Below are 25340 nucleotides of genomic sequence, written 5' to 3'. Positions count from 1 at the left end.
TCGTGAGCAGTGTTGCCAGATTCTGTGAGAGAAACAAGCAACCAGGTCTAGGAAAACCAGCCCAAAAGAAGCAACTATGGGCCACATGTGCACTTTAACATATACATCAGCTATTTGAAAATAGCAGATCTACAAGCTCACAACGCGTCGCGAGCTTGTAGATCGGCTGTTTTCAAATAAAATCTTGTGGGTAACTTATAATAAGCAGATCTGGCAACCTGCAAGATCTGGCAACCTTTATTTCCTGCAAACAATTTTCAAATTATTTTTAAAGGGTCTCAAGCTGAACATGTTTGAACAGGGGGTCTGCTCTATACCAAAGTAGTTAACATCTAAATGAGGGGATTTGTGTGGGAATGTCACCATAATAACCTCTACTATAGCATTAGCCACATAGCATTGATTCATTTCAGTCTAAACCACATGAGTCCGACTCTATTTAAACTCCAGAAACCTTTATATAATAATATGTGTATAAAGTGTTACATTTGTATTGTATTTTTTTATATGAAATATTTTAATACATTTCGATATATGTTCATACATTTCCCTTGGTCTTAATTAAGTCATTTGTTATATTGTTGCTGTCGGGTAGAAACCTCTCATCTCCGTAATTTCAACTTGTATGTTTTTTTTGTTTCCATAGCAACTTCAGCGAAAATAGCCGATCTATGAGCTCACAACGCGTCAACGGCTTTCCGTTATCTTAGACATTTTTTTTAACGCCATCACAAGAGTGATCAAGATCAAGGGAGGCATTGGGTAAAATTTTTACGTTGGCTCTGTCCATAACTGTCCCTTGTTTCCATAAATAAGGTGGCATATTCCTCTTTCATGTTTTGGTTAATTTCCCCACAGCTTCATTTGATTAACTCGGAAGCACACATGACCCCTTATTATGTGTCATAATAGGGACGCAAAATAAAAGTACTGATTTCGTTTAGTTCCCTATAAATCCTGATGCCAAATGCGGGGTCATCCCTATGTTCCCCAGGTTCTATGTTCCCCCACTAAGGCTAGGGTTAGGGTTAGGTAAGCGGGGAACATAGAACCCGGGGAACTTAGACACGCTCCCGCCAAATGCCAATACCTTTTACTCAAGTAACATTTTTAACGCAGGCCTTTAAGTTGTGCAATTACGTTAGACGGCATGTTATGTAGACCAGGGGTCTTCAACAGGGGGTCCGGGACCCCTAGGGGGTCCTCAGAGTTAATACAGGGGGTCCGCCAAATCTTTGTGTGATATGATTTTTCTTTTTTCTTTTTTAACCACTTGAACCCTAGCATCCTTTTTCTGAGAAGAACTTTAGCCAAAAATAGCTACAAGCTCACAACGCCTCGCAGCGTGAGGCGTTGTGAGCTTGTAGATCGGCTGTTTTTGGCAAAGAGAAATAGGTGTAGAGGGGAAAAAAGAGCAGACCACGTAAAAAAAAAAACTTTAATCTGAAACACAATTTTATACAATATAGAGTAGGGGGTCCCTTCTTCGTCTCTCTCTCAGCTAGAAGGTCATTGGCCTGAAAACGTTGAAGACCCCTATTGTATAGTTTCAATGTAGCCTACAGATTCATTATTTGTCAGCCAGCAGCCATGGCCCCGACAGGAGTGAGCTGGCAGGCAGGGGGATAAAACATCGATACATTTTAGGGCAGGTATAGCGGTTCTCAAACTGTTTTATTAAAGATAAAATCTGAAGGAGTAATATTTAAAAACATCGTTTTACATAAGTCGGCCTCCTGGTGGCGCTCTAAAAGGCAAATGTGAGAAATGCAGGGCAAAGGTTATCCCTTGGCATCAAGGGAGTGCTCATACAAAGTTTTACACAGATCGGTGCAGATATAGGTAAAAACACGAAGCGGCCTGTTATAGCGCCACCATGAGGCTGATTTGAAAAAATTCAAGTGGATTTTTGTTCTCGGCTTAGTGGGAATGTGCGTGAAAATTTTCACGGAAATTGCATGCTAAAAAACAGAGCACTCCTGCAAACTTTGGAAGCCAGTCTTAGCCGATCAGGATGGAATATGAAAAATCGGATAGACCTGATTGGTTTCATGACTTTAAAGATACTGTGTATCGATTTGCGTGATATTTGGACAAAATCCGTAGGAATACTGTAAAAAAAAAAAATGTGTCTGGTAGCGCTATAACAGGCCTATGTGAAAAACTTTGGGCAGATGTTCTGCTCTGGCATCCAGGAAGTGTGTGTGCACTGTTTTGCTGTGATCAAGCCAACAGTGCCGGAGATTAGCTGTTCGACAGACGGACACACACACTTTCGGCCTGGTGGAGATAAAAAATTAGTTGGCAGCTATGAACTGTAGTTTCTTTGATTTCACCTGCACATTTATAGTGATAATTAACCAACAATATGTTGTAATATACCAAATAGTTCGTGGGTAAATACTTGATAATTAGGTGACTCTCTAAAAAAAAAAAAAAAAACTCCCTCACGTTTCTAAGCGTGAGGGAGGAACGCACCAGAAAACGAGGAAGAGAGGCAAAGACATAAAAGAGAGACGACACAACACTTTTATTCAGTGTGTGTAAAGGAGTGGACCGTATCACTTTAGAATCTAAGTCATTAAGATAGAAATGTCTGTGGCTTTAGACTCTGAAAACATAGAGATGGAAGAGACAGGTGATGTGAACTATGAGAATTCCCAGAACGATGGAATCTATGATAATATAGACAACCCTCCATCTCAGGAGCAACAGCCACACAAGATACTGCAGCCTGGTAAGATATATTTTTAAAACCATCCATATATACAGGTAGATACTGCAGTCTGGTAAGATATGTTATTAAAACCATCCATTTATACAGGTAGATACTGCAGTCTGGTAAGATATGTTATTAAAACTATCCATATATACAGGTAGATACTGCAGTCTGGTAAGATATGTTATTAAAACTATCCATATATACAGGTAGATACTGCAGTCTGGTAAGATATGTTATTAAAACCATCCATATATACAGGTAGATACTGCAGTCTGGTAAGATATCATATGTTATTAAAACCATCCAGTGAACCAAAAGTGAATACAATTCAATTCAGTGCTGGTGCATGCCAGAGCCGGTCCTGCCATAGACAGACTAGGCAATTGGGGATGCGCGTATTGTTGGATGCGCGCCCCAACAATGCACCTCTCTCGTTCCAGAGTTTTTGGTTTGGCACAGCCATGCGGGCAGACAGGTTTCTTGTTTACGTGTTACGTGCTGTGCTGACAGTATTGTGCACGTCGTTGCCATTCACATGGGTGGCTGTTGCATGTTTATGTACAGTATATGTTATAGTGCACTGTAACATTTCCATGAATAAACAGGTTTCTGCACAACTAGGGATGAACGCAGCACTCTTTACGTGATCCGGATTCATACTTCTAGCATTAAAGGTCTTCTTATCTAGTTCGAGACACTTGAGGTTGATTAAAACCTTTATTTATTCTTGAAAAGAGCATTGAGGCTTAACCTCATTTACAATGCTGTCGAGATTACACACACAAAAAAAATAAAAAATAAGACGTATACAGATAAAACACGTTGAAAACAATGAGACGGTGACCATTGCTCTGATCAGCTTAATGTTGTTAATGAACCCCATGTTGTTAATTATCATTCATATTAGAGCCATTAACTATTTTTAACATAACTCTAATACACATTCATTCAAAACGTGTTTATCCCCATGTAAAAAGTGCCATTCTCAGAAATGCAGATGTCCTTTTGTTAACATAAAACAATCAGTGATGATTGATTCCACATTTCTATTATAATAAACAATTAATTACATCACTCATATTATAAGCATCAGATCACAGGTCACTTCTCCTCCATTGCATTATGTCGTACAGTGTCATATATTTTATTTAGTTTCATACTTAAGCATGATCGATAATGTTGATTAAATTACATTATTCAAATAATCTTAATTTTCATCATGTCCAGCAGTAGATCTGCCACTCTGCTTCATTACAGTCAAGATCCTATTTCTTGACCCCCCTGTGGTGTTGTAATGGCCCAGTACTTTTCCCATATGACTGTCTGTATCACAGCATTCGATTCATGCCTCACTGTGTGTGTGTGTGTGTGTGTGTGTGTGTGTGTGTGTGTGTGTGTGTGTGTGTGTGTGTGTGTGTGTGTGTGTGTGTGCGTGTGTGTGTGTATTGCAGCAGCGTTGTGCTCCCACACCCTAAGCAATCTGTGTGTGTGTGTGTGTGTGTGTGTGTGTGTGTGTGTGTGTGTGTGTGTGTGTGTGTGTGTGTGTGTGTGTGTGTGTGTGTGTGTGTGTGTGTGTGTGTGTGTGTGCGCGTGTGTGTGTGTGTGTGGTAATCTGCTTTCACAAGCCCAATGTACTCTCCTAAATTTCGTCATTTAACCAACTTCTGTTTCCCTCCTTGCTCCACTGTCACTGCTGCACAAAAAGCCCCAAATGTTACATCTCTCAAGCTGAGTACAACTCAAACACATGATTAGACACAATACAGTATGGTCATAAAACAATAAAATAAACCAAAATAATATAATCACATTCTTGATTATTTCTTCAGTCTCAAAGTATAAAAAGGATAAAAATGAATAATAACCATTTTGTTAAAATCATAGTACATCACAGTAAAATTAGTTCAGATAATTAATATCACACTGTAGCATAATTAATAATTGGTTCTTTGGTATTTCACAACCAAATTACAGATTAGATTCAGATTAGATTCTCATCTATTTCTTCATTTCTTCATGTGTGGGTTTTGGGCGGATTGTGTTCATTTTTGTGTTACTTTATTTCGGTTTTAGGGTTAGGTTGAGCTTCCAACAGTGCATTGGGGTGCCTCGAATATATTTGCAGTTCCATGTAAGCTGGTGAATCTCTGGGAAAGTTGCTGAGAGGCGGCCGCGGAGAGGCGGAGCACGCAAAGTGCGTCTAATTCTAATAAAATAAAGGTCCATGTTATCTGATGGCCCGGGCCCCCGGAGTCCCGGGCCCGTAGGCGGCCGCCTACCTGGCCTACCCAGAGAAACCTACCTACAGAGAAAACAGGAGAGGGCCATCTGTAGAGCCCTGGGGAATACGATCAACTAAGTATATGGTTTAAGTTGTTTAGTCTCTCCATCAGGAGAGGACATAAAACGTAGGATTACAGATTTATTTTGGGGGGTTGAAGGGAGTGATATTGTAATAAATACGGTTTTCTATCGTTTCTACACAATGGCAGATAATGTCAGACCTTGGAAGAAGCAGGACAACAAGGATGTACAAATGTACAGAGCGATCTTTATTAATTAATACTCCATGAAGTTATAGAATACAGTGCTTGAAACCCCTAATAATAAAACCATTTGCTACTGTACTTAAAATGCAGTGCTTTTATCTGTGCACCAATGTTACTGTATGCAACAATACTCGATTGCTTGCATGGGTACTTAACTCGCCAGGCAGCGGGACCCTCCCCCGGGGTCTGAGCTTGTGCCACCGTCCAACTCCCCGGGGAGATACTCGCTGGACGACGGGAACGTCCGGACAGGATTCAGTCAGTCCTTGTGCTGGACACTCGCACGGTTGAAGATCGGCGGAGCAGTGTGCCGGACACTCACTAAATTCCCCCTGACTAACTACAGGAGACCGTGGTTATAGTCTCCCCTCCTGCTGACAACAATATAACTAGCTCCCCCTCGCTAACTAGCTTCTAGCACCCTCTCAGCAAATGCAGAAACTTTTGGAAAATCGTTAGAAGAGCGTCGACAGAGGGGCACGGTGGCGCAGTCGGTAGCGCCGTCGCCTCACAGCTAGAAGGTCCTGGGTTCGATTTCCGCAGGGGACGCTGTGGGCACTGGCGGCGTGTAATCTCCTCCGCGTCATCAGTGCCCACACCCTAGGTGGGGTTGGAGAAAGGGCCTTTCTGTGTGGAGTTTGCATGTTCTCCCCGTGTTCCCTAGGGCAGGTACCCTCACAAAAACATGCAGTAATCCTGGTCACTATACTGCCTCCCCCTGGTCAGCCAGGGCGCCTGATGGAAGGGAAAGGAACTGGTTGGAATAACGTGTTCCTTCCACGCGTTACGTCCAACCAGGGAAACTCTACCCTGTCAGGTGATAAGAAGGTCAGTTGGCTCTCATGCACTGAAGGAGATATGAGCTCGGCCCTGGCCTCCCTAGGTTGGCAGAGGGAAGGTAGTGCCCAGGATTACATAGAGAATTGGCACTAGGTTTAAAAAACGGGGTTACAAAAATCGTGGGACAAAAAATGTAAGAAAAAAAAGAAGAGCGTTGACAGTTCATCAAGGACAATGATATTTGCTTCCACTGTTGTGCATCAACGAGTCCCCTTGCTAAAAATCGCAAAGTTGATGGCACTTGTGCAGAGTGTGACAGCGAGAAACGCGTTACTGCCCTCCATCCCGGTCCTCCTCCATGGAAGTCAAGGCCCTCGCCTCCTGCTTCAGATTATGGCGGGGAGGAAGACGCAGACGAGCAAACAGACGAGTCAAAATATATTATATAAATGCATACACAAGTATAATTATTTTTTGGAAAAATTACAAATTCCTATTTACAAAAGTCACAAATAAATGATTTGTGTTTGTATATCGCAAAACACATTTGTAAATCATGGAATATTTGTGCATCATGATATTGGACACGCACACACACACACACACACACACACACACACACACACACACACACACACACACACACACACACACACACACACACACACACACACACACACACACACACACAGAGAGAGCTGGTCTTACTGGTACACTGTGCTTGGTGTCCACAGTCCCTTCAGTATCTTCAGAGAGGAAGTGCAGCTCCAGGTTTCCTGTGGTCGCTGTGGGTCTGCTAGGTCTCCTCCTATTGGCTGGAATCACAGTAGGAGTCCACGGTAAATATTCACCAGTTATATTTGGGAAAATAATATATTCCACAAGGATGAAGGATTGACACTGTTTTATTGTAAATGGTGCATTTATATAGCAAGCGCTTTACATAGATTGTACATTACATTCACACATTCACACACCGATGGCGGAGGAAACCATGCAAGGCACCAACCTGCTCATCGGGAGCAATTAGGGGTTCAGCATCTTGCTCAAGGACACTTCCACACTAACTCTGGGGGAGCCCTCCAGCCCGGAATCAAACTGGGAATTATTATTATTTATATATATTAAATATAATTAAATACTACATTCATTTTATACATGTTTTATTATTTGCAAATAGAGCTACACATCTTTAAATCCTTTTCACAGCCATTCCATATTTTTATCGCTTTTGCAGATACACATTGCTTTTAATGTTTGTTCTGGCCCTATAGTTTTTTGTTTTTGTTTTAAGTAGCCTATATTTGTCTCACCATCAATGTCTACTGTCTCTGGAACCTGGCAACATATGTGTATATGTCATCAATGTTTTTAAGTATACTTAAGTATTAGATTTTTAGCGGGAAGCTTGAATGAATGAATACACCAGCTGATGTTTTTGCAACTTAAATCCTTATCTTTATTACAAGTAGATGACTGGACTATATGCAATGCTTTTTCTACTATTATGTCAATTGAGAGAAAAACTATAAAAAAAAATCACTGCTGTTGATTTTGGAGTTCAACTTGTACAACTAAAGGCTGAGTTTTTTTTACGTTTTAACGTAACTTTTTCTGTGATATTTTTCTGCAGTGTTTGTCAAGGTGAACGTCACTGAGATGGAGGAAGGTAATTTAAATACTGTGTGTGTGTGTGTGTGTGTGTGTGTGTGTGTGTGTGTGTGTGTGTGTGTGTGTGTGTGTGTGTGTGTGTGTGTTTGTGTGCAAATGCAATTTATATTAGATCCACATAATTGACTTGGAAAAGCTTTATGATTGGGTCAAATAACATTAACCACTCAAATTAATGTTATTTTTTAAATGTAAACTATTTATGATGTAATGCCTAATGCTGGGATGATTTCAGCCGTCCTTGCTCAGCTGAACACCCTAGAAATGAAGCTCAACGCCACTGAGACACACAATGCAGGTATTATAACTCCATGTTTAGTACTTACATGTTCAAACACCTAAAGTTGTAAACAATGTGATTATATAAAACTGTCTAGAATGTATGCAAATTTGCCTCCCATAGAGCCATTTGTAAAACTTGTACATGTATAGTATAGACAGAAATATATTGCCTTTCTTGGCTATATTTAAGGGGCCAAGCACGTAGTGCGTAGGACCGCTTTTGTTTTTCTTAGTTTTCTTCTTCTTAGATGACTGGACTATATGCAATATGTTTTATTTATTTATTACAAGTAGATGACTGGACTATATGCAATATGTTTTATTTATTTATTACAAGTAGATGACTGGACTATATGCAATGCTTTTTATGTATGTATTACAAGTAGATGACTGGACTATATGCAATGCTTTTTATGTATTTATTACAAGTAGATGACTGGACTATATGCAATGCTTTTCATTTATTTATTACAAGTAGATGACTGGACTATATGCAATGCTTTTTATGTATGTATTACAAGTAGATGACTGGACTATATGCAATATGTTTTATTTATTTATTACAAGTAGATGACTGGACTATATGCAATGCTTTTTATGTATGTATTACAAGTAGATGACTGGACTATATGCAATGCTTTTTATGTATGTATTACAAGTAGATGACTGGACTATATGCAATGCTTTTTATGTATGTATTACAAGTAGATGACTGGACTATATGCAATATGTTTTATTTATTTATTACAAGTAGATGACTGGACTATATGCAATGCTTTTTATGTATGTATTACAAGTAGATGACTGGACTATATGCAATGCTTTTTATGTATGTATTACAAGTAGATGACTGGACTATATGCAATGCTTTTTATGTATTTATTACAAGTAGATGACTGGACTATATGCAATGCTTTTATGTATTTATTACAAGTAGATGACTGGACTATATGCAACACGTTTTATATTATTTATTACAAGTAGATGACTGGACTATATGCAATGCTTTTCATTTATTCATAACAAGTAGATGACTGGACTATATGCAATGCTTTTCATTTATTCATAACAAGTAGATGACTGGACTATATGCAATGCTTTTTCTACTATTATGGCAATTGAGAGAAGAACAATTAAACACACTGCTGCTAGATTTTGGAGTTCAACTTGTACAACTAAAGGCTGAGATTTATTATTATGCTATTAAATGCTGGGATGATTTCAGCCCTCCTTGTTCAGCTGAACACTCAAGAAACTAGGCTCAACGCCACTGAAAGTGAAATGGAGGAGGTCAAGAGACAGAACGCAGGTATTGTAACTTTACGTTTACTAATAACATGTTACACCTGATGTTGTAAAAAAAACATTCACCATCAATGTCCTCTGTCTGTAGAACCCGGCAACAGTTTTGCCTCCTTTTTAGACCCTCCAGAAAAATGCGATTATGTGATTGCATAATTTACCGCATAATCAGCAAAATGTTGCATAATTATGCGGGGGTAATGTTTTTTCAAAAAGGCCGCATCGCATCACATCGCATCGCATCGCATAATATGTGCATCGCATAATACGCCCATCGCGTCCCATAGCATTGCATAATATGTGCATTGCATCGCATAATATGCCCATCGCATCACATCGCGTCGCATGTGCCTTGCATCGCATAATATGCCCATCGCATCCCATCGCATCGCATAATATGTGCATTGCATCGCATAATATTCCCATCGCATCCCATAGCATCGCATAATATGTGCATCGCATCCCATAGCATCGCATAATATGTGCATCGCGCATCGAGCTTGTAGATCTGCTATTTTCAAAAAGATTTGTATACATTTGAAAACTGTAACTGAAAAAGGGGCATTCTGCATAATGAGTACTTTGTACTTGTGGTACTTTAATTACATTTTGATACCAATACCTTTGTACGTTTACTCAAGTACATTGTGTGTGTGTGTGTGTGTGTGTGTGTGTGTGTGTGTGTGTGTGTGTGTGTGTGTGTGTGTGTGTGTGTGTGTGTGTGTGTGTGTGTGTGTGTGTGTGTGTGTGTGTGTGTGTGTGTGTGTGTGTGTGTGTGTGTGTGTGTGTGTGTGTGTGTGTGTGCGTGCGTGCGTGCGTGCGTGCGTGCGTGCGTGCGTGCGTGCGTGCGCGCGCGCGTGTGTGTGCGCGAGATACTTGTTGTTGCAGTTCTGCTGCTGGCTGTCCACTCTGCTGCTTGTGATCTCGACCCGGTTCTGGACTGTGAGGAAATCTACAACAACGTCTCCACACAGAGTGGCGTGTACACCATCTACCCCAATGCTACACCTGCCAAGGTCTACTGTGACATGGACACGGATGGAGGGAAGTGGACGGTCATCCAGAGAAGAGTGGACGGCACCGTGAACTTCTACAGACCCTGGGCTCAGTACAAAGCTGGGTTTGGAGACGCATCAGGCGAGTACTGGCTGGGACTGGAGAACATGCATCTCCTTACCAAGAACACAACGTACCAGCTGAGGGTGGACATGGAGGACTTTGAGGGAAACACAACGTTTGCCTCTTACTCCTCTTTCTCTGTGGGTTCTGAGGCTGATGGCTACAGGCTGCAGGTTGCTGGCTTCCAGGATGGAGGAGCAGGAGACTCACTGGCCCATCATAATGGAATGAGATTCTCAACCTTTGACAAAGACCAGGACACGTCGCCCGCGAACTGTGCAAGTCTTTATTCCGGTGCATTTTGGTACGGGGCCTGTCACAATGCTAATCCCAATGGTGCTTACCTTAGGGGACAGACGGCTCAGTATGCAAAAGGTGTAGTCTGGCGCCTCTGGAAGGGTTATTATTACTCCCTGAAGGCTGTAGCGATGAAGATCAGACGTGTTTCTTAAGGGCCCCTACACACTGTCTGACATTTGAGATGGTCGGCGAGTGAACAGATCGTTAAGCATTTTCACATTGCACGAGTTTCTCTCTTGAAATCGGGCTATATATATATATATCGTTGTGGTTCTCGCACGATTGATTGGTCGGCGAGAGGGGTTCACTCATTGCAAGATATTTCACCACGATGTGATCCCGACCCAATACATACATTTGTTTTTATTCCAAACGTCTCACGAAAATGTGAAAGGCTAATGATTGACATTAAATAATTCTCTATTTCTCTGTATGTCTCTCTCTCTCTCTCTCTCTCTCTCTCTCTCTCTCTCTCTCTCTCTCTCTCTGAAACAAACGTTTCAAATAGTCAGCCACGGTGCAATTCAGATCAGAAGCAGTGTTGCAGTGTCCGCTTATTATAAGCGAGTTGCTTGTAAAAAATATTGGTGGTTGCGTTTTTTTTTTAGCTTATTTCTAAAGTCTAGTTGCTTATTTCGCCTTGTTTCATAATGTGTTTTTTTTCTTTGAAAATAGCTGTGATGCGTTGTGAGCTTGTAGATCGGCTATTTTATTTGTATATAAGGTTTAAAGTGCTCATGCGGCCTAGTCGCTTTTGTTGGGCTTGTTTTCATAGACCTGGTTGCTTATTTCTCTGGCAAAATCTGGCAATGCTGTTCAGAGATACACACGTCACACACACACACGCACACACACACACGCACACGCACACGCACACGCACACACACACGCACACACACACACACACACACACACACACACACACACACAGCTCTCTCTCTCTGTCTGAAACAGCCCCATCCTCGAGGAGGCTCGCTCACTCTCTCAATCTGTTGTATAATGTTTAACTTTAATACAGGACTGTCTGGACGGTAATATTGCGGTTCTATGCGGGAGGACTAGCCACGGTGCGTGGCTGTAATGTGACTCTCATTGGCTGTAGCGTGGCTCTAGATTGGGTCCGACAGCCCCAAATATCCAGCATGTTTGAAATCTAAACCTTGTCTGGAACATGACGCCGACCGCACTTTATCGGGGTGTTTCTTCTCTGAGTATACACCAGGGGTCTTCAACAGGGGGTCCGGGACCCCTAGGGGGTCCTCAGAGTTACTACAGGGGGTCCGCCAAATCTTTGTGTATTTTCTTTAAATATTTCGCTCACAACGCCTTGCGCTGCGAGGCGTTGTGAGCTTGTAGATCGGCTATTTTTGGCAGAGAGGTGTTTGGTGTAGAGGGAAAAAAGAGCAGACCGAGTAAACAAAAAACGTTGAAACACAATTTTATGCGATATGGAGGGGGTCCCTGCTTCAGCTCTCTCTCAGCTAGGGGGTCCTTGGCCTGAAAACGTTGAAGACCCCTGCCTTACACACTGCTCGAGCAGCACCTCGCCGAGGAACGCCCGATCGTGACTGAGATCGGTGGTTTTGTCGGCGATCACCAAAAAAGTTCCCCGACAGACAAATCGGGTCAAATATAGTACAGTGTGTAGGGGTCTTAAAACATGTTTAGGTTCACATGCATATATTTTTAAAAGGCATGATGCAATATTTACTCTATTTCATGGTTTGAATTATTATTATTTCCTCTTTGTTAAATCCTAATCTCATACAGTAGATATCTGTTTTGTATCACATAATTACTATTACATATCACAGTGGTGACCTGGCAGGGCTCTTAAATAAATACATAATCCAAGCCTGTTGAATGAATAAAGAGATGCATGCAAAGACAAAGACGAGGTGTGTTTGGTATCACTTTACTTAAAGGTCGGGTCTGTAATGTATTATAATCACATTTACAATGCATGATAGGCTTCATAACACTCGTTATAAATCTGTATAACAACTTATAACAAGATGTATGAAGTATTATAAGTGCTGGTCATACTGCATTATTAAAGGAGTAGTTCACCAAAACAAATACTATTTCCCATGAAACATTAGACGTTTTTAATTAGACGTTTTATTTACCCTCACAATGGGTGGAGTGTGTTTGAAGACATTATTACAGTACTAGCATTATATCATAAACTGTACTTCAAATAATGTGCAACATGGACGCAAAAACCAACAGTTAAAGATAAATTCATATTGGGAATATAAAATATAACAAAATATAAAATATAAATATAAATATAAAAAAAATATATAATGATAATAATTGGGTCAACACTAATGCCTTCAGATACTTGAATAAGTAATGTGGGAGCTATACAGGATTTTGTATTATTTTCAAATCTATTTGATTTATTTATTTGTTATTTTGTTCGAAGGTCTAAAGTCAGGAGGGATCTGGGAATTCCAACTTGTTAATTATTAATTCCGTGAATTCGGGGAGCAATGGCACTGAAAGAGATCGATGTGTGGGTGTATCAGTCCAACAAAGCTTACCATGTGTTTTGGTACATTTATTGTGATAGTATTGCATTAAGTCTGACAGAAATGAAAAGGTGGGGGCTGGGCACAAGGCTGTTGAATGAATGAATGTCTTTATTGCAGACTCATGGTCCATAGAAAAGCATACAATTTCATACAACAATAAACATGAATAAAAACTGTCCAAATGAACATGTTATAAAAGGGCACGTTTGTTATAAATACAGGCTTCTAAGCCAATGTCTCCTAAGGCTAGATGTTTTTTGTTTTTTTTTACATTTATCTTTGCTATTAATATGTAGAATTTTGACGTTAACATTATTTCAGGAACACTAAATTCTATCACACAAAAACTCGGTGGCCCTCTGTGGTAACTCTGAGGACCCCTAAGGGTCTCAGACCCCCTGTTGTAACTCTGAGGACCCCAAGGGTCTCAAACCCCCTGTGGTAACTCTGAGGACCCCTAAGGCAGTGGTTCTCAAACTTTTTTCATGTCAAGGACCCCCAAATTGACACTTATTAGCCTGCGGACCCCCCATAAAAGATTTGCGAGGGACCCCATTGGAGAAGTTATTTTTACGGCTCTAGCAGTGATTCTCAACCTTTTTAATTTCAAGGACCCCCCAGTTTGACATGCATTAGGGCTACAAACCCCCATTTAATGGCATTTCTATCTCTTGGACCCCAGTTTATATCGTGAAATCTATGTTAGTGTAACTCTGAGAATGTACGAATGGAACCAAATGGACCCGTTTGGGTCCATTTGGTTCCATTTGTACACTCTCAGAGTTACAGACCCATAAGGATCCATTTGGTGCCTAATCTATCATTTAGCTGGGGACCCCCTGGAACCCCCTCAAGGACCCCTGGGGGTCCCCGGACCCCACTTTGAGAACCAATGCCCTAAGGGTCTCAGACCCCCTGTTGTAACTCTGGTGACTAATGCAGAGCCATGGACATACGTGGCAGCTTTTCAGAACAACATGTTTACTGAAGCCTATTGGAGTAACAACGGGCTTTCCCCACAAACACTGATACACGTTGGTAGAAAATTGAATATTCATGAGCTTGTGCTGAGCTACAGTATATAAAGCTGATCCATCCTGTCTGCTACATTCTCATTCACCACAAGGATGAAGGCTGCTGTTACTCTGCTGCTCCCCCTAGTGGCGGTGCTGTTGTTGTGTTTGTCTAGGTCGGTGGTTCAGGGAGAGAACGGATCCCCAGGCCACGCCCCAGGCTCTGTGCTCGACAGGATTGAACGGCTGGAGACAACGGATACAGGTAAACATAAGCTTTAATACTGGGGTCTTCAACGTTTTCATGGCCAAGGACCCCTTAGCTGAGAGAGAGCTGAAGCAGGGACCCCCTCTATATCGCATAAAATTGCGTTTCAACGTTTTTTGTTTACTCGGTCTGCTCTTTTTTCCCTCTACACCAAACACCTCTTTGCCAAAAGTAGCCGATCTATAAGCTCACAAGCTTGTAGATCGGCTACTTTTGGCTAAAGTTCTCCCCAGAAAAGGGATGCTAGGATTCAAGTGGTTAAGGTAAAAATATAAACAAATATATCATATCACACAAAAATTTGGCGGACCCGCTGTAGTAACTCTGAGGACCCCCTAGGGGTCCCGGACCCCATGTTGAAGACCCTTGCTTTAATAGCTGTGTCAACTGAGAAGGACATTAATGGCCATCCAATAATTTCCATCTGTTTGAACAGATCTGTTGTGGGCCCTCGATCTGTTCATTTTTACAATATTATACGATACAAAACGATTATTTAAATTAATGCAAATGTTAAAATGTAAACACACACGCACGCACGCACGCACGCACGCACGCACGCACGCACGCACGCACGCGCACACACACACACACACACACACACACACACACACACACACACACACACACACACACACACACACACACACACACAGTACATGCTGTCTGCATACAGTATACTACAGTATTTGTGCAATTAATATTATTTTTAAATGTAAACTATTTGTTAGTAAATGCTAATGCTGGGATGATTTCAGCCCTCCTTGCTCAGCTGAACACCCTAGCAATGAGGCTCAACACCACTGAGAGTGAAATGGAGGAGTTCAAGAGACACAACGCAGGTATTATAACTTCATGTTTAGTAATTCAATGATACACCTGATGTTGTAAAAAAAAATCATTCACCATCAACGTCCTCAGTCTGTAAAATCTACATAATCATAGTACAACACCATGGCACCACCTCTTTAAATGATTCTTCTGCAAAGTAATGTTGTCCCCTGATGCTAAGTGGTCTGAACCAAGGTAGTGGCTTTACCATTTACCTCTTGAAACAAACATATATATGTTTTATATATCTATGGCATAGATATATAAACAAAGACATATGAAACAAACACATGGTTATAGTCAGACCTGAATGTTTTTACAACGTAAATCCATGTCTTTATTACAAGTAGATGACCGGACTATTATGTACTATTATGTCAGTTGAGAGATAACCAATTAAAAATTAAGAGTTCAACTTGTGCAACTAAAGGCTGAGATGTATTTTTAATGTTTTAACGTAACTTTTTGGAGGAAGGAACACACACACAGTTTTTTATTTCGACCGCCCGTTCTCTAACCTCGCATCACCAGATTTTTCCACCTCGGAGGAAAGCTTGGTATTCGTTATTAAATGGCCCCCCAAAGCCCCCCCCCCACCCCAAAAGAAATCTCCTGTATTCTGACAGTCCAATGTTGGCAGCCCTGAATAAGCCAGAGACATTTGTCGGTCGCACATTTGAACTAGATACAATATTCTCAATCTTAACTCTCGATTCCTATACCAATCGATCAACTCCAAAGCAAAGCAGTAGGCTACGCTGCATGTGCATGTTTTCGTCACGAACGGCCTTATTCCATGCAGTCGAAGGACAAGGGGGCGAGGGGGCGGGGCTGGCGGGCTATGCTAGTGCGGTGAGTGGCAGTTGGGGCAAACGCAGTCCCCACAACATCATTTACGATTCTGTGCCTATCGGTACATAACTCGGACGGCGCTTAGTCGACTAGCAGACCATCGGCCGGTCGGCGCGGGCACTCACGCCTGGAGGCGCTCGGACGCGCCTCCTCGGCCTCAAGGTCTGCTGAGTCGGCGCGCCTCCGTCATGGTCCAAAACTATACTTTATCGGCGAAAAGAAAAGTAGTCCGCGGTTGTTTAAAAAAGCATTGTCCTTAGCGGGAGTCAAACCCAGACATCCCAGAGGTACTGGAACGGTAGCCCAATGATTATCGAGGTGCGCCACTGAGGCCGGTGGTGAAATGAGGTATTTCGGGCTGTATTAGAATGTGACGTCCTAACTCTTCTACTGTAGAGGAAAGAAGTCTCCGCCTGCGCGCCCGCCCAATAGGGGAAGCACACTACACTTAAGACACAAGCGAACTACACTTAAGAAACAAGCCCAAACAAAAGCAACCCGCAATTATGATTATTTACAAGCGACTTACAGGAAAACTAGCCCAAAGTCGCTTATAACAAGCTGACCTGGCAACACTGCGCGCTGTTGCAGACCAGTATTGCAAACTACTGCCGCCTCCTGGTGTGGAGAGTTATGCCGTCAGCCGACTGCTTGCTAAAACCTTTGCCAACAGACTAGCAGCCTGTTGTAGTCTGAAGTAGTCTGTTTGGTTGAGAGTCACCTTTACTTGTTGTTGCAGATCTGTTGCCTGTAACAGTCCACTCTGCTGCTTGCTGTGATCTGGACTGTGAGGAAATCTACAACAACGTCTCCACGCAGAGTGGCGTGTATACCATCTACCCCACTACTACACCTGCCAAGGTCTACTGTGACATGGACACGGACGGAGGGAAGTGGACGGTCATCCAGAGAAGAGTGGACGGCACCGTGAACTTCTACAGACTCTGGGCTCAGTACAAAGCTGGGTTTGGAGACGCATCAGGCGAGTACTGGCTGGGACTGGAGAACATGCATCTCCTCACCAAGAACAGAACGTACCAGCTGAGGGTGGACATGGAGGACTTTCTGGGAAGCACAGCGTTTGCGTCTTACTCCTCTTTCTCTGTGGGTTCTGAGGCTGATGGCTACAGGCTGCAGGTTGCTGGCTTCCAGGATGGAGGAGCAGGAGACTCACTGACCGAGCACAATGGAATGAAATTCTCAACCTTTGACAAAGATCAGGACACGTGGGGCGAGAACTGTGCAAGTAAATATTCCGGTGCATTTTGGTACACGGCCTGTCACAATGCTAACATCAATGGTCTTTACCTTTGGGGACAGACGGCTCATTATGCAACAGGTGTAGTTTGGAAGCACTGGAGGGGTCAGCTTTACTCCCTCAAGGCTGTAGCGATGAAGATCAGACGTGTTCCTTAAACATGTTTAGGTTCACATGCATATGTTTTTGAAAAGCCCAGCCGTGGTATGAAAGGCATGATGCAATATTTACTCTTTTTCATAGTTTGAATTATTATTATTACTCTTTGGGACTCTGTTTAATCCTAATCTCATACAGTAGATATCTGTATCGTATACATATCTGTATCGATACATATCTGTATCGTATCACATATTATTACAGTGGTGACCTGGCTGGGCTCTTAAATAAATACATAATCCAAGCTGCAAAATTGAAGGTGCTTGCTTACCCGCGTGCCCCAAATGTTAACTCGTAGTAAGGCATGTTTGTACAATGTATTAGTCCATATTTTTCAATAAAGAAGTGTTTTAATCCCGTCTGTGGCCAAACGCCATTGTTTCCCTCTTGTTTACTTCCTGTTTACATTGAGTGAAATTCCGGATGGGTCACCCGCCACTACCGTCCATTGGGAACTTCCGACAGAATCGGCCATTATGAAGAATGGTCGATTCTTCATAATGACCATACCGACCATCACCTGGCATCATGGTCTACTTCACAGATGTCAAATTCATAAAGGCATACCATCCCACCACTGCCACCAAACAACTATAACTCATTTTGACTACGGGTGCATTTCTCCTTTCCGACATGTCGCCTTTCCGACGTTGACAAACCCTATACCTAACCCTAACCCTAACCGCACGCGGAAGCCACTAGTCGGAGTGGTGAGATGTCGGAATGGAGAGTGAACACCTTTGACTACATGGTTAAAATAAAAGGAAACAATATAGTCTGTAAAATTCAGTAATGTTTACAATATGTCTATTAAACTAAATTATAGTTTAGATTATGTAATGTTTTTAATTGAACCATAAATACTATTTTTTTTTAAATTAATGCAACCCTAGTGTAAATGTTGTACAACCCTGTTACTCTAATCACAGTAACAGGGCTGCAAGTAACAGGATTGCAAATCTATGCTACTGTTCGCTTTTCTCAGGAATAGAAGCTAGCTGTTTAGCTAGCTGTTAGCATTTACCAAGAGGACAAACTCACATAAGTAAATAAGTCAATATTGTTTTGTAAAGTATCTACCTCATTCTGGAAATATGCATAACAGGGTTGCGTGAGGTAGACATTCAAGCAAGGCTGTCAATGTTATATAAATATGAAGAATAGAACAGAGGACATACCTTTGCTCTACCCATGATGTTAGGAAAGTGTTTGATGTTACTTCCAGTGTGTCATGTGACTCACACTTTTCTTCTTCTTCTACCATGCTAAAAAGGTTACGGTAACAGGGTTGCATGCAACTTGTGGGACACAGGTTCCTTGCATAATAATACTTATTTAAAATATTATGTTAATTAAAAAAGATGTTTCCACATCTACAAGAGACATATATGAACAACATTATGCATAATAAAGTAGATTTTATAAAACAGTTTTATCTGAGATTCAATTTGGTCACCAAGGGGGTGGGACAAGAGAAAACTAGCATTTTAGGGGTACTATAGACTCATCTGGTATATTTAAAAATATTTTCTTCTTTTAAAAAAAAAAAACGTTTATTTAGATTTGGTCTCAGGACAATTAAAAGTTACACAACAACTGCATTATTTAATATTTTGTAAATGGGTTATTTGACATTTCTTGGGTGGCACGTAAAATGTCCTCCAATTCTGTAATGAACCGAAAATAGTAGATCTACAAGCACACAGCGCCTCGTGCTGCGAGGCGTTGTGAGCTTGTAGAGCGGCTATTTTCGGCAATAAAAGAGGTTTGGTGTAGAGGGGAAAAAACAGCAGACCAAGTACAGGTTTTCTGAGTATTGAGGGTTTAAGTGGTGAACTGTCTGAAAATACACATTAACATGAATCCAACACCATGCTACACAAGTCTATGAAACTACCCATGACAAGTTTAATCTCTTATGGGGTCTCTGGCACAACTTCTTTTGAGACGAGGATCCTTGGCTAAATTCATACATTTGGGGTCCTTGTCATGAAACACAGTTAGAGAACCACTGGCCAACTAGTCTGGGAGACTTCGTCTCAGATCCTGGACAGCAGGGGCGCGGCCACTGCGTTCTGATTCAAATCAACAGCCAATGAAGAAAAGGGGGCGGGATCCACATGCAGTGGGTGTTGCATGTAAATAGGAGCGACGGGAAGCAATTTCTCCTTGAGAAATTGCGGCCGCCATTGTTGTGTACTGCTGTTTGCCTCTCGTCTGACTGTTTAGACAAGTTGCACAGCTCTCAGACCGGTAAGAGGCGAACATTTTTGCAAATCTTTGAATATATATATTAGGGCTGGGACTCGATTAAAAAAATTAATCTAATTAATTAGAGGCTTTGTAATTAATTAATCTAAATTAATCGCATTTTAATCGCACATCAATATTTGACCTGAGATCAATGAAAAAAATTGTTTTCAAATGGATTTTGGTAAACGTCTTTAAGTACATGTACTCAAGAACTGTACTTAAGTACAATTTTGAGGTATTTGCACTTGACTCTCGAATACGCCTATTTCCAATTTTTTAATACTTTTACTTCTACCCCAGTAACTCCACTATATCTCAGAGGCAAATATTTTACTTTTAAACTTATTTTAAAACTTTAGTTACAAGTTACTTTGTAGATTTCGATTAATATTATAAAACATACAGTAACCATGTGAAAATAGCAGATCTACAGCACAAGGCATTGTGAGCTTGTAGATCTGCTATTTTCCACCATTGGAGGCTGGTAGAGTGTGTTGTTGTTAGTTGTTTTATAGTCGTTTAATTAATTATTTAAAAAAATCGCGCGCATGTGACCCGCACCGCATCGTGCCCCCCCCCTTCCCCCCAGCGCACCGCCCCCCCCCCCCCCCCCCCCAAAACGGGACAAACGCGCGCGTGGGGGGCGGCATCCATTACAGATTCTGATTTTCCCAGCCAACATTATCAAGCAGGCTATGCGGCACGTCTTCATTCAGTGGCTGCTCTGTTGTTGTGAGAACCACGTCGTTCTCACTTCTCAGACAGCTTCTCAGGCGGACCGATAATACCAGCGCACCAACCTGGTGCGCTGGATAATAGGTCCGTGTGAAACTCGTCCAGTGAGAAACGTTCCGCGGTGAAAAAATAGGCGCGATTAAAATGCGTTAATTTTTTTAACGCGATAATTTTTTTGTAATTAATTGATCGAAATTAACGCGATAAAGTCCCGGCCCTAATATATATATTATATATATATTTCAAGAAATATTGTGTTCTCTAACATTTCAGCTAACACCCCTGATGTCATTGTTGTTAATGAAAACCATAGGGAGGTGTTCATTATCGAGGTTGGCTATACTTTTGATTACAGCTTAGAGGAAGCCTTCCTAACCAAAGTGCTAAAGTATCATCAGCTAGAGCAGACCATCTCTCAGCTAGGCTACAGATGTAAACTTTTGGTTTGTATCTTTGGTAGTCTGGGCCACGTGCACACGTTGGTTGCGAGGGGCCTCCAAATGGCCGGGTGCAGTACGTTAATCCGACAGCGCATTCCTCCGACAGCGCAGCGCTCCGACGTTTCCAATACTAAACCCGAACCAAACCCGCACCCTAACCCTAACCGCACGCGGATGCCACATAGTCGGAGAAAAGGTCTGTCGGATTAACGCATGCCTCCCCAAATGGCCGGCCTCTCCAAAAGGAGGGCCAAACAATTAGCAAGGTACTGCTCAATACCAACCATTATGGTAACCGCCTTCCATTCCGACATCCACACTACTCCGACTACGTGGCTTCCGCGTGCGGTTAGGGTTAGGGTTAGGGTTAGGTATAGGGTTAGTAACCGTCGGAAAGGCGACATGTCGGAAAGCCGACATGTAACCAGCGATTATAGGAAGCCGCTGAATTTGGAGGAGGCGTTGTATCCTTTACCCATGATTGTTGTCCGCTATGTTCGACAAGTATGCCATCTTTTGTTTTGTATGTAACAATGCTCTGCCTTACATGCACTTTGTAACTGGCTGTTTTCCCTTTATCTGACTGCACTGGCAGTGTTCGTCATTTGTACACCTTGGACTTCTGCTTATGTGGACATAAATAAATATTTCAAGTGTGTTTGTGTGTGTGTGTGTGTGTGTGTGTGTGTGTGTGTGTGTGTGTGTGTGTGTGTGTGTCTGTCCGTCTGTCCGTCCGTCCGTCCGTCCGTCCGTGTGTGTGTGTGTGTGTGTGCATGGGTAGAACCAAATATAAAATAGGTAAAATGTGTTTAAATTTTTCCTAGTTTTGCTAGGGACCATCATGGAACCCCCGCACGGACCCCTGGGGGGTCCCCAGACCGCACTTTGAGAACCACTGCTCTTAGGACAGGAATATAATATATCTGTCACTCCCCCCTGAATGGACCAATCATTGTTAGGGTCTGAATATCCAATAAATACAGGATTGTCATGCTTGTTGTCCTCAGAGTCATGGAGTTCACAATGAAGGCTGCGTTGATTCTTTTCCTGTTGTGTCTGGCTGGGGCTGACGACCTCCGCTATGAGGTGAAGGCACTGTTCCAACAGCTGAAGAGCGACCTGGAGGCACAAAATGCAGGTTAGGATGTTTACCTTTCAAACATGAGTGGGCTCATTTTAACGTCTTTCTCAAGCAACTTTTTAAGTTGCTTGATTCAATATTTAGATATTTGATATTCATTTGATCAGACAGTATTTTGTCAATTAATTGTTTCATTTGTTTTGGGAAAATGAAAAAAATAATAATAATAATGGAAAAGAAATGAAAAAAGTAATTGAAAAAACACAGCCCCCTCAGGCCCAGTTTAGACGACGGCGGTCTCTACAGAAAACGGCAAAATAAAGCATCAGATGTGCCGTTTACCCCAAACATGTTTGAAAGTGAAATATATCTTTAAGAGGCAACATGCTTGTTGGGCAAAATGTGAAAGCTTCAAGAAGTTGTAAACGTACAACGTGGAATGTGTCTGATAATCATAATTTCACATTTCACAGTTTTCTCTGTGATTATATATATATATATGTTTTCAGATATGGCTTCCAGACTGTCAGCGAGTGAAACCAAGATAGAAGAGCTCCAGGCAAGACACTGCAATGAGAGTGAGAAGCTAGTGGAGGAACTGCAGAAACACAAAGCAGGTATTGAGAATATTAAAAAACAATGTCTAAAAAGTATGAAACTGATGCTGTCGAGAATGATATCCCTCATAAGCACATAGAAAGTACTAATCTAAGTTCATTTTAATCCGTATCTATAGTTAAAGGTAGGGTAAGTGATTTTCTTTGGTTAAAATAAGTGTTAAATAGCTCTATATTCTGATAGTAATCATTGCTATAGAGTGTTTGTTCAGTAACAGGAGTCTCCATGTCTCTCCAGCTCTTTATTAAGCAGAAAATGCATTTTCAGGTTGGGATACCAATTTTATCCAATCAGGATAGAGAACTCAGTCAGGATACAGATTAAACAAGTGAAATTGGAAGTGATGACACAGATACTGTAAATGAGCAGACACAATTGGAACTGGAACATTATAAAAATGAAAGTGATAAATGGGTACTCACTCCTGATTGGCGGAAATTGTGTCACCTACATGAAAATGTATTGTTTGTTTATTAACGAGCTGGAGAGACAGGGAGACCCCTGTTACTGAACAAACACTGTAATGATTATCCGAATATGGTACTTTAACCTTTTAACAAAAACATTCAATCATTTCAATCAGTGCAATGAAGTCAAATAACAAATGGAGCGTATAGCAGACACGTTTCACTTCATTATCAAATCATATGGAGCGCTGAGGACTTTATGTTAATTGCCTAATTGTGAGTATTTATGATTGATTTCATATGAATGTTGTATTGATTTCAGCCCACCTTGCCCAGCTGTCCGCCATACAGAACCAAGTGCAGGAACTGATGAGTAAGTACTGTATGTTTACTAAACATTATGTTGACTTACAGGGGAATTTCGCCCGACGGTTTTCTTACCTTTTCTATGATGTTATGATGATATCCTATAGGATAAGTGGTACAGTAGAAAATAATTCATGACTCCATCACGGGTCCGCCACAGCTAAAAAGCTGCGCATATGGGACATGCGCTAAACCGCGTATTTGAATAGCTTGTTTTCTTGTGAGATCCAACGCTCCTCCCCACTTCCGTTTCGTCTTTACAGTCGGGCAATCCTGATATGAATAAAAAAATCAACTACGTTTATTTAGCCTGCTGCTAAGCTGAAATGGAAATTAGATATATAAACAGACATGAAACAAACACTGATTAGAGTCTGACCTGAATGTTTTTACAATGTGAATCCATGTCTTTATTACAAGTAGATGACTGCACTATTACAGTATGTCAGTTGAGAGATAACCAATTACAAATCCCAAGGAAGTGATTTAAAAATGGAGTTCAACTTGTGCAACTAAAGGCTGAGATTTATTTTGTATGTTTTAACGTAACCTTTTCTGTGATATTTCTCTGCAGCGTTTGTCAAGGTGAACGGCACTGAGACCAAGTTGGAGGAAGGTAATTTAAACACACACAGTGTTTTTTATTTCGACCGTCCGTTCTCTAACCTCGCGTCACCAGACTTTCCATCTTGAAGGAAAGCCTGGTATTCGTTATTAAATGGCCCCTGTGATCCGGTCTAAGCCACGCCTACTGAAAAAAGTAAAAGGAAACATGGTCAGACCTGTGTGTGTGTGTGTGTGTGTGTGTGTGTGTGTGTGTGTGTGTGTGTGTGTGTGTGTGTGTGTGTGTGTGTGTGTGTGTGTGTGTGTGTGTGTGTGTGTGTGTGTGTGTGTGTTAAGGCAGCTCTCCACCGCACCGAGGTAGAGGTACCTCTACCGACGCGACGATGAGAAACCGAGCATGTTCAGTCTTTGGGCCGACCGGTAGAGCCGTGGGGTAGTGAGGAGGGGGGAGAGAGGGGGGTGAAGGCGCTGTAGAGCACCCTGATTGGCTGTTTGGTCAGACAGGCTCCGTATGGACCTCTCGTCTGCTGCTGCTGGTGCAGAAAGCAAGCCTAAATGCCACAGGGCAGGCCAACAGCAGCACTGTGTTAGCAGCATTTAAAACAAAACGCTTTGCCACAGACGACCTGGTTTACTGTTATTCCAAAAGCCAGACATCTCTGCTTACTCTGCAGCATATAGGGAACTGGGCAACCCCGGCTTAACAGAAGTGTTTAGGTGCTGAAGCACAGGGCACCAACCTTGGGGGGGCACCAAACGATGGTGTCACACTTTGTCCCAGTGTGGGTAGGATATGGCAGAATTACTGGAATCGAAGACAGTCCATAGGTGCAAAACAAGTGTTTTATTTGCCTTTTTTAGAAAGAAGTCCCAGGGAAAACAAAACAAACATACTAACACAATACTGGCCAGATTGGCTCTAGGTCTGCTCCCTACTGCAGCCCTTCACTGCAGTGGTAGGCACCCTTCTTTTAAAGGCTAAGTCCCACTGGACCATACCAATCCTAAATTGATTCAATCAATTTACACATAACCCAGTTATTTTCATCCATGTCCAAAGACAGTATACTTTACATTTGACACATTTAAAGTGTCCTCACATTACCACATTTCCCACAATAATAATAATCCATAATAACAATTAGAATACCCCATTTTACTCAAACCCACAGTTGGTATGGTGCAGCAGGTATGGACTGAGCATGCTCACTACAAACAGACAGGCACTAT

General features: G+C 41.8%; 3 protein-coding genes across 3 annotated transcripts in view; all 3 read left to right on the top strand.

Annotated features, from left to right (window-relative positions):
* sidt2 (SID1 transmembrane family, member 2) overlaps positions 1-25340 on the top strand; it is a 101144-nt gene that overhangs the window by 13610 nt on the left and 62194 nt on the right. The gene's annotated exons all lie outside the window — the stretch shown is intronic.
* LOC311050454 (microfibril-associated glycoprotein 4-like) lies at positions 10247-11264 on the top strand. Its single transcript, XM_084064538.1, has one exon. The coding sequence runs from the start codon at positions 10335-10337 to the stop codon at positions 10875-10877; it is 543 nt and encodes a 180-aa protein (XP_083920664.1). The 5' UTR covers positions 10247-10334; the 3' UTR covers positions 10878-11264.
* On the top strand, positions 17025-17694 carry LOC311050273 (microfibril-associated glycoprotein 4-like). The gene has a single exon (XM_084064285.1). The coding sequence runs from the start codon at positions 17103-17105 to the stop codon at positions 17643-17645; it is 543 nt and encodes a 180-aa protein (XP_083920411.1). The 5' UTR covers positions 17025-17102; the 3' UTR covers positions 17646-17694.

Source organism: Gymnoscopelus microlampas (genome assembly GCF_963454915.1).
Source record: "Gymnoscopelus microlampas genome assembly, chromosome: 8".
In the NCBI taxonomy this organism is placed as follows: domain Eukaryota; kingdom Metazoa; phylum Chordata; class Actinopteri; order Myctophiformes; family Myctophidae; genus Gymnoscopelus; species Gymnoscopelus microlampas.
Note: the sequence above shows the minus strand (reverse complement) of the source record. Positions and strands in the feature narration are given on the sequence as shown.

Excerpts from the sequence above, each read along its gene's own strand:
- LOC311050454 (XM_084064538.1), top strand. The coding sequence starts at position 10,335 with ATGGACACGGATGGAGGGAAGTGGACGGTCATCCAGAGAAGAGTGGAC.
- LOC311050273 (XM_084064285.1), top strand. The coding sequence starts at position 17,103 with ATGGACACGGACGGAGGGAAGTGGACGGTCATCCAGAGAAGAGTGGAC.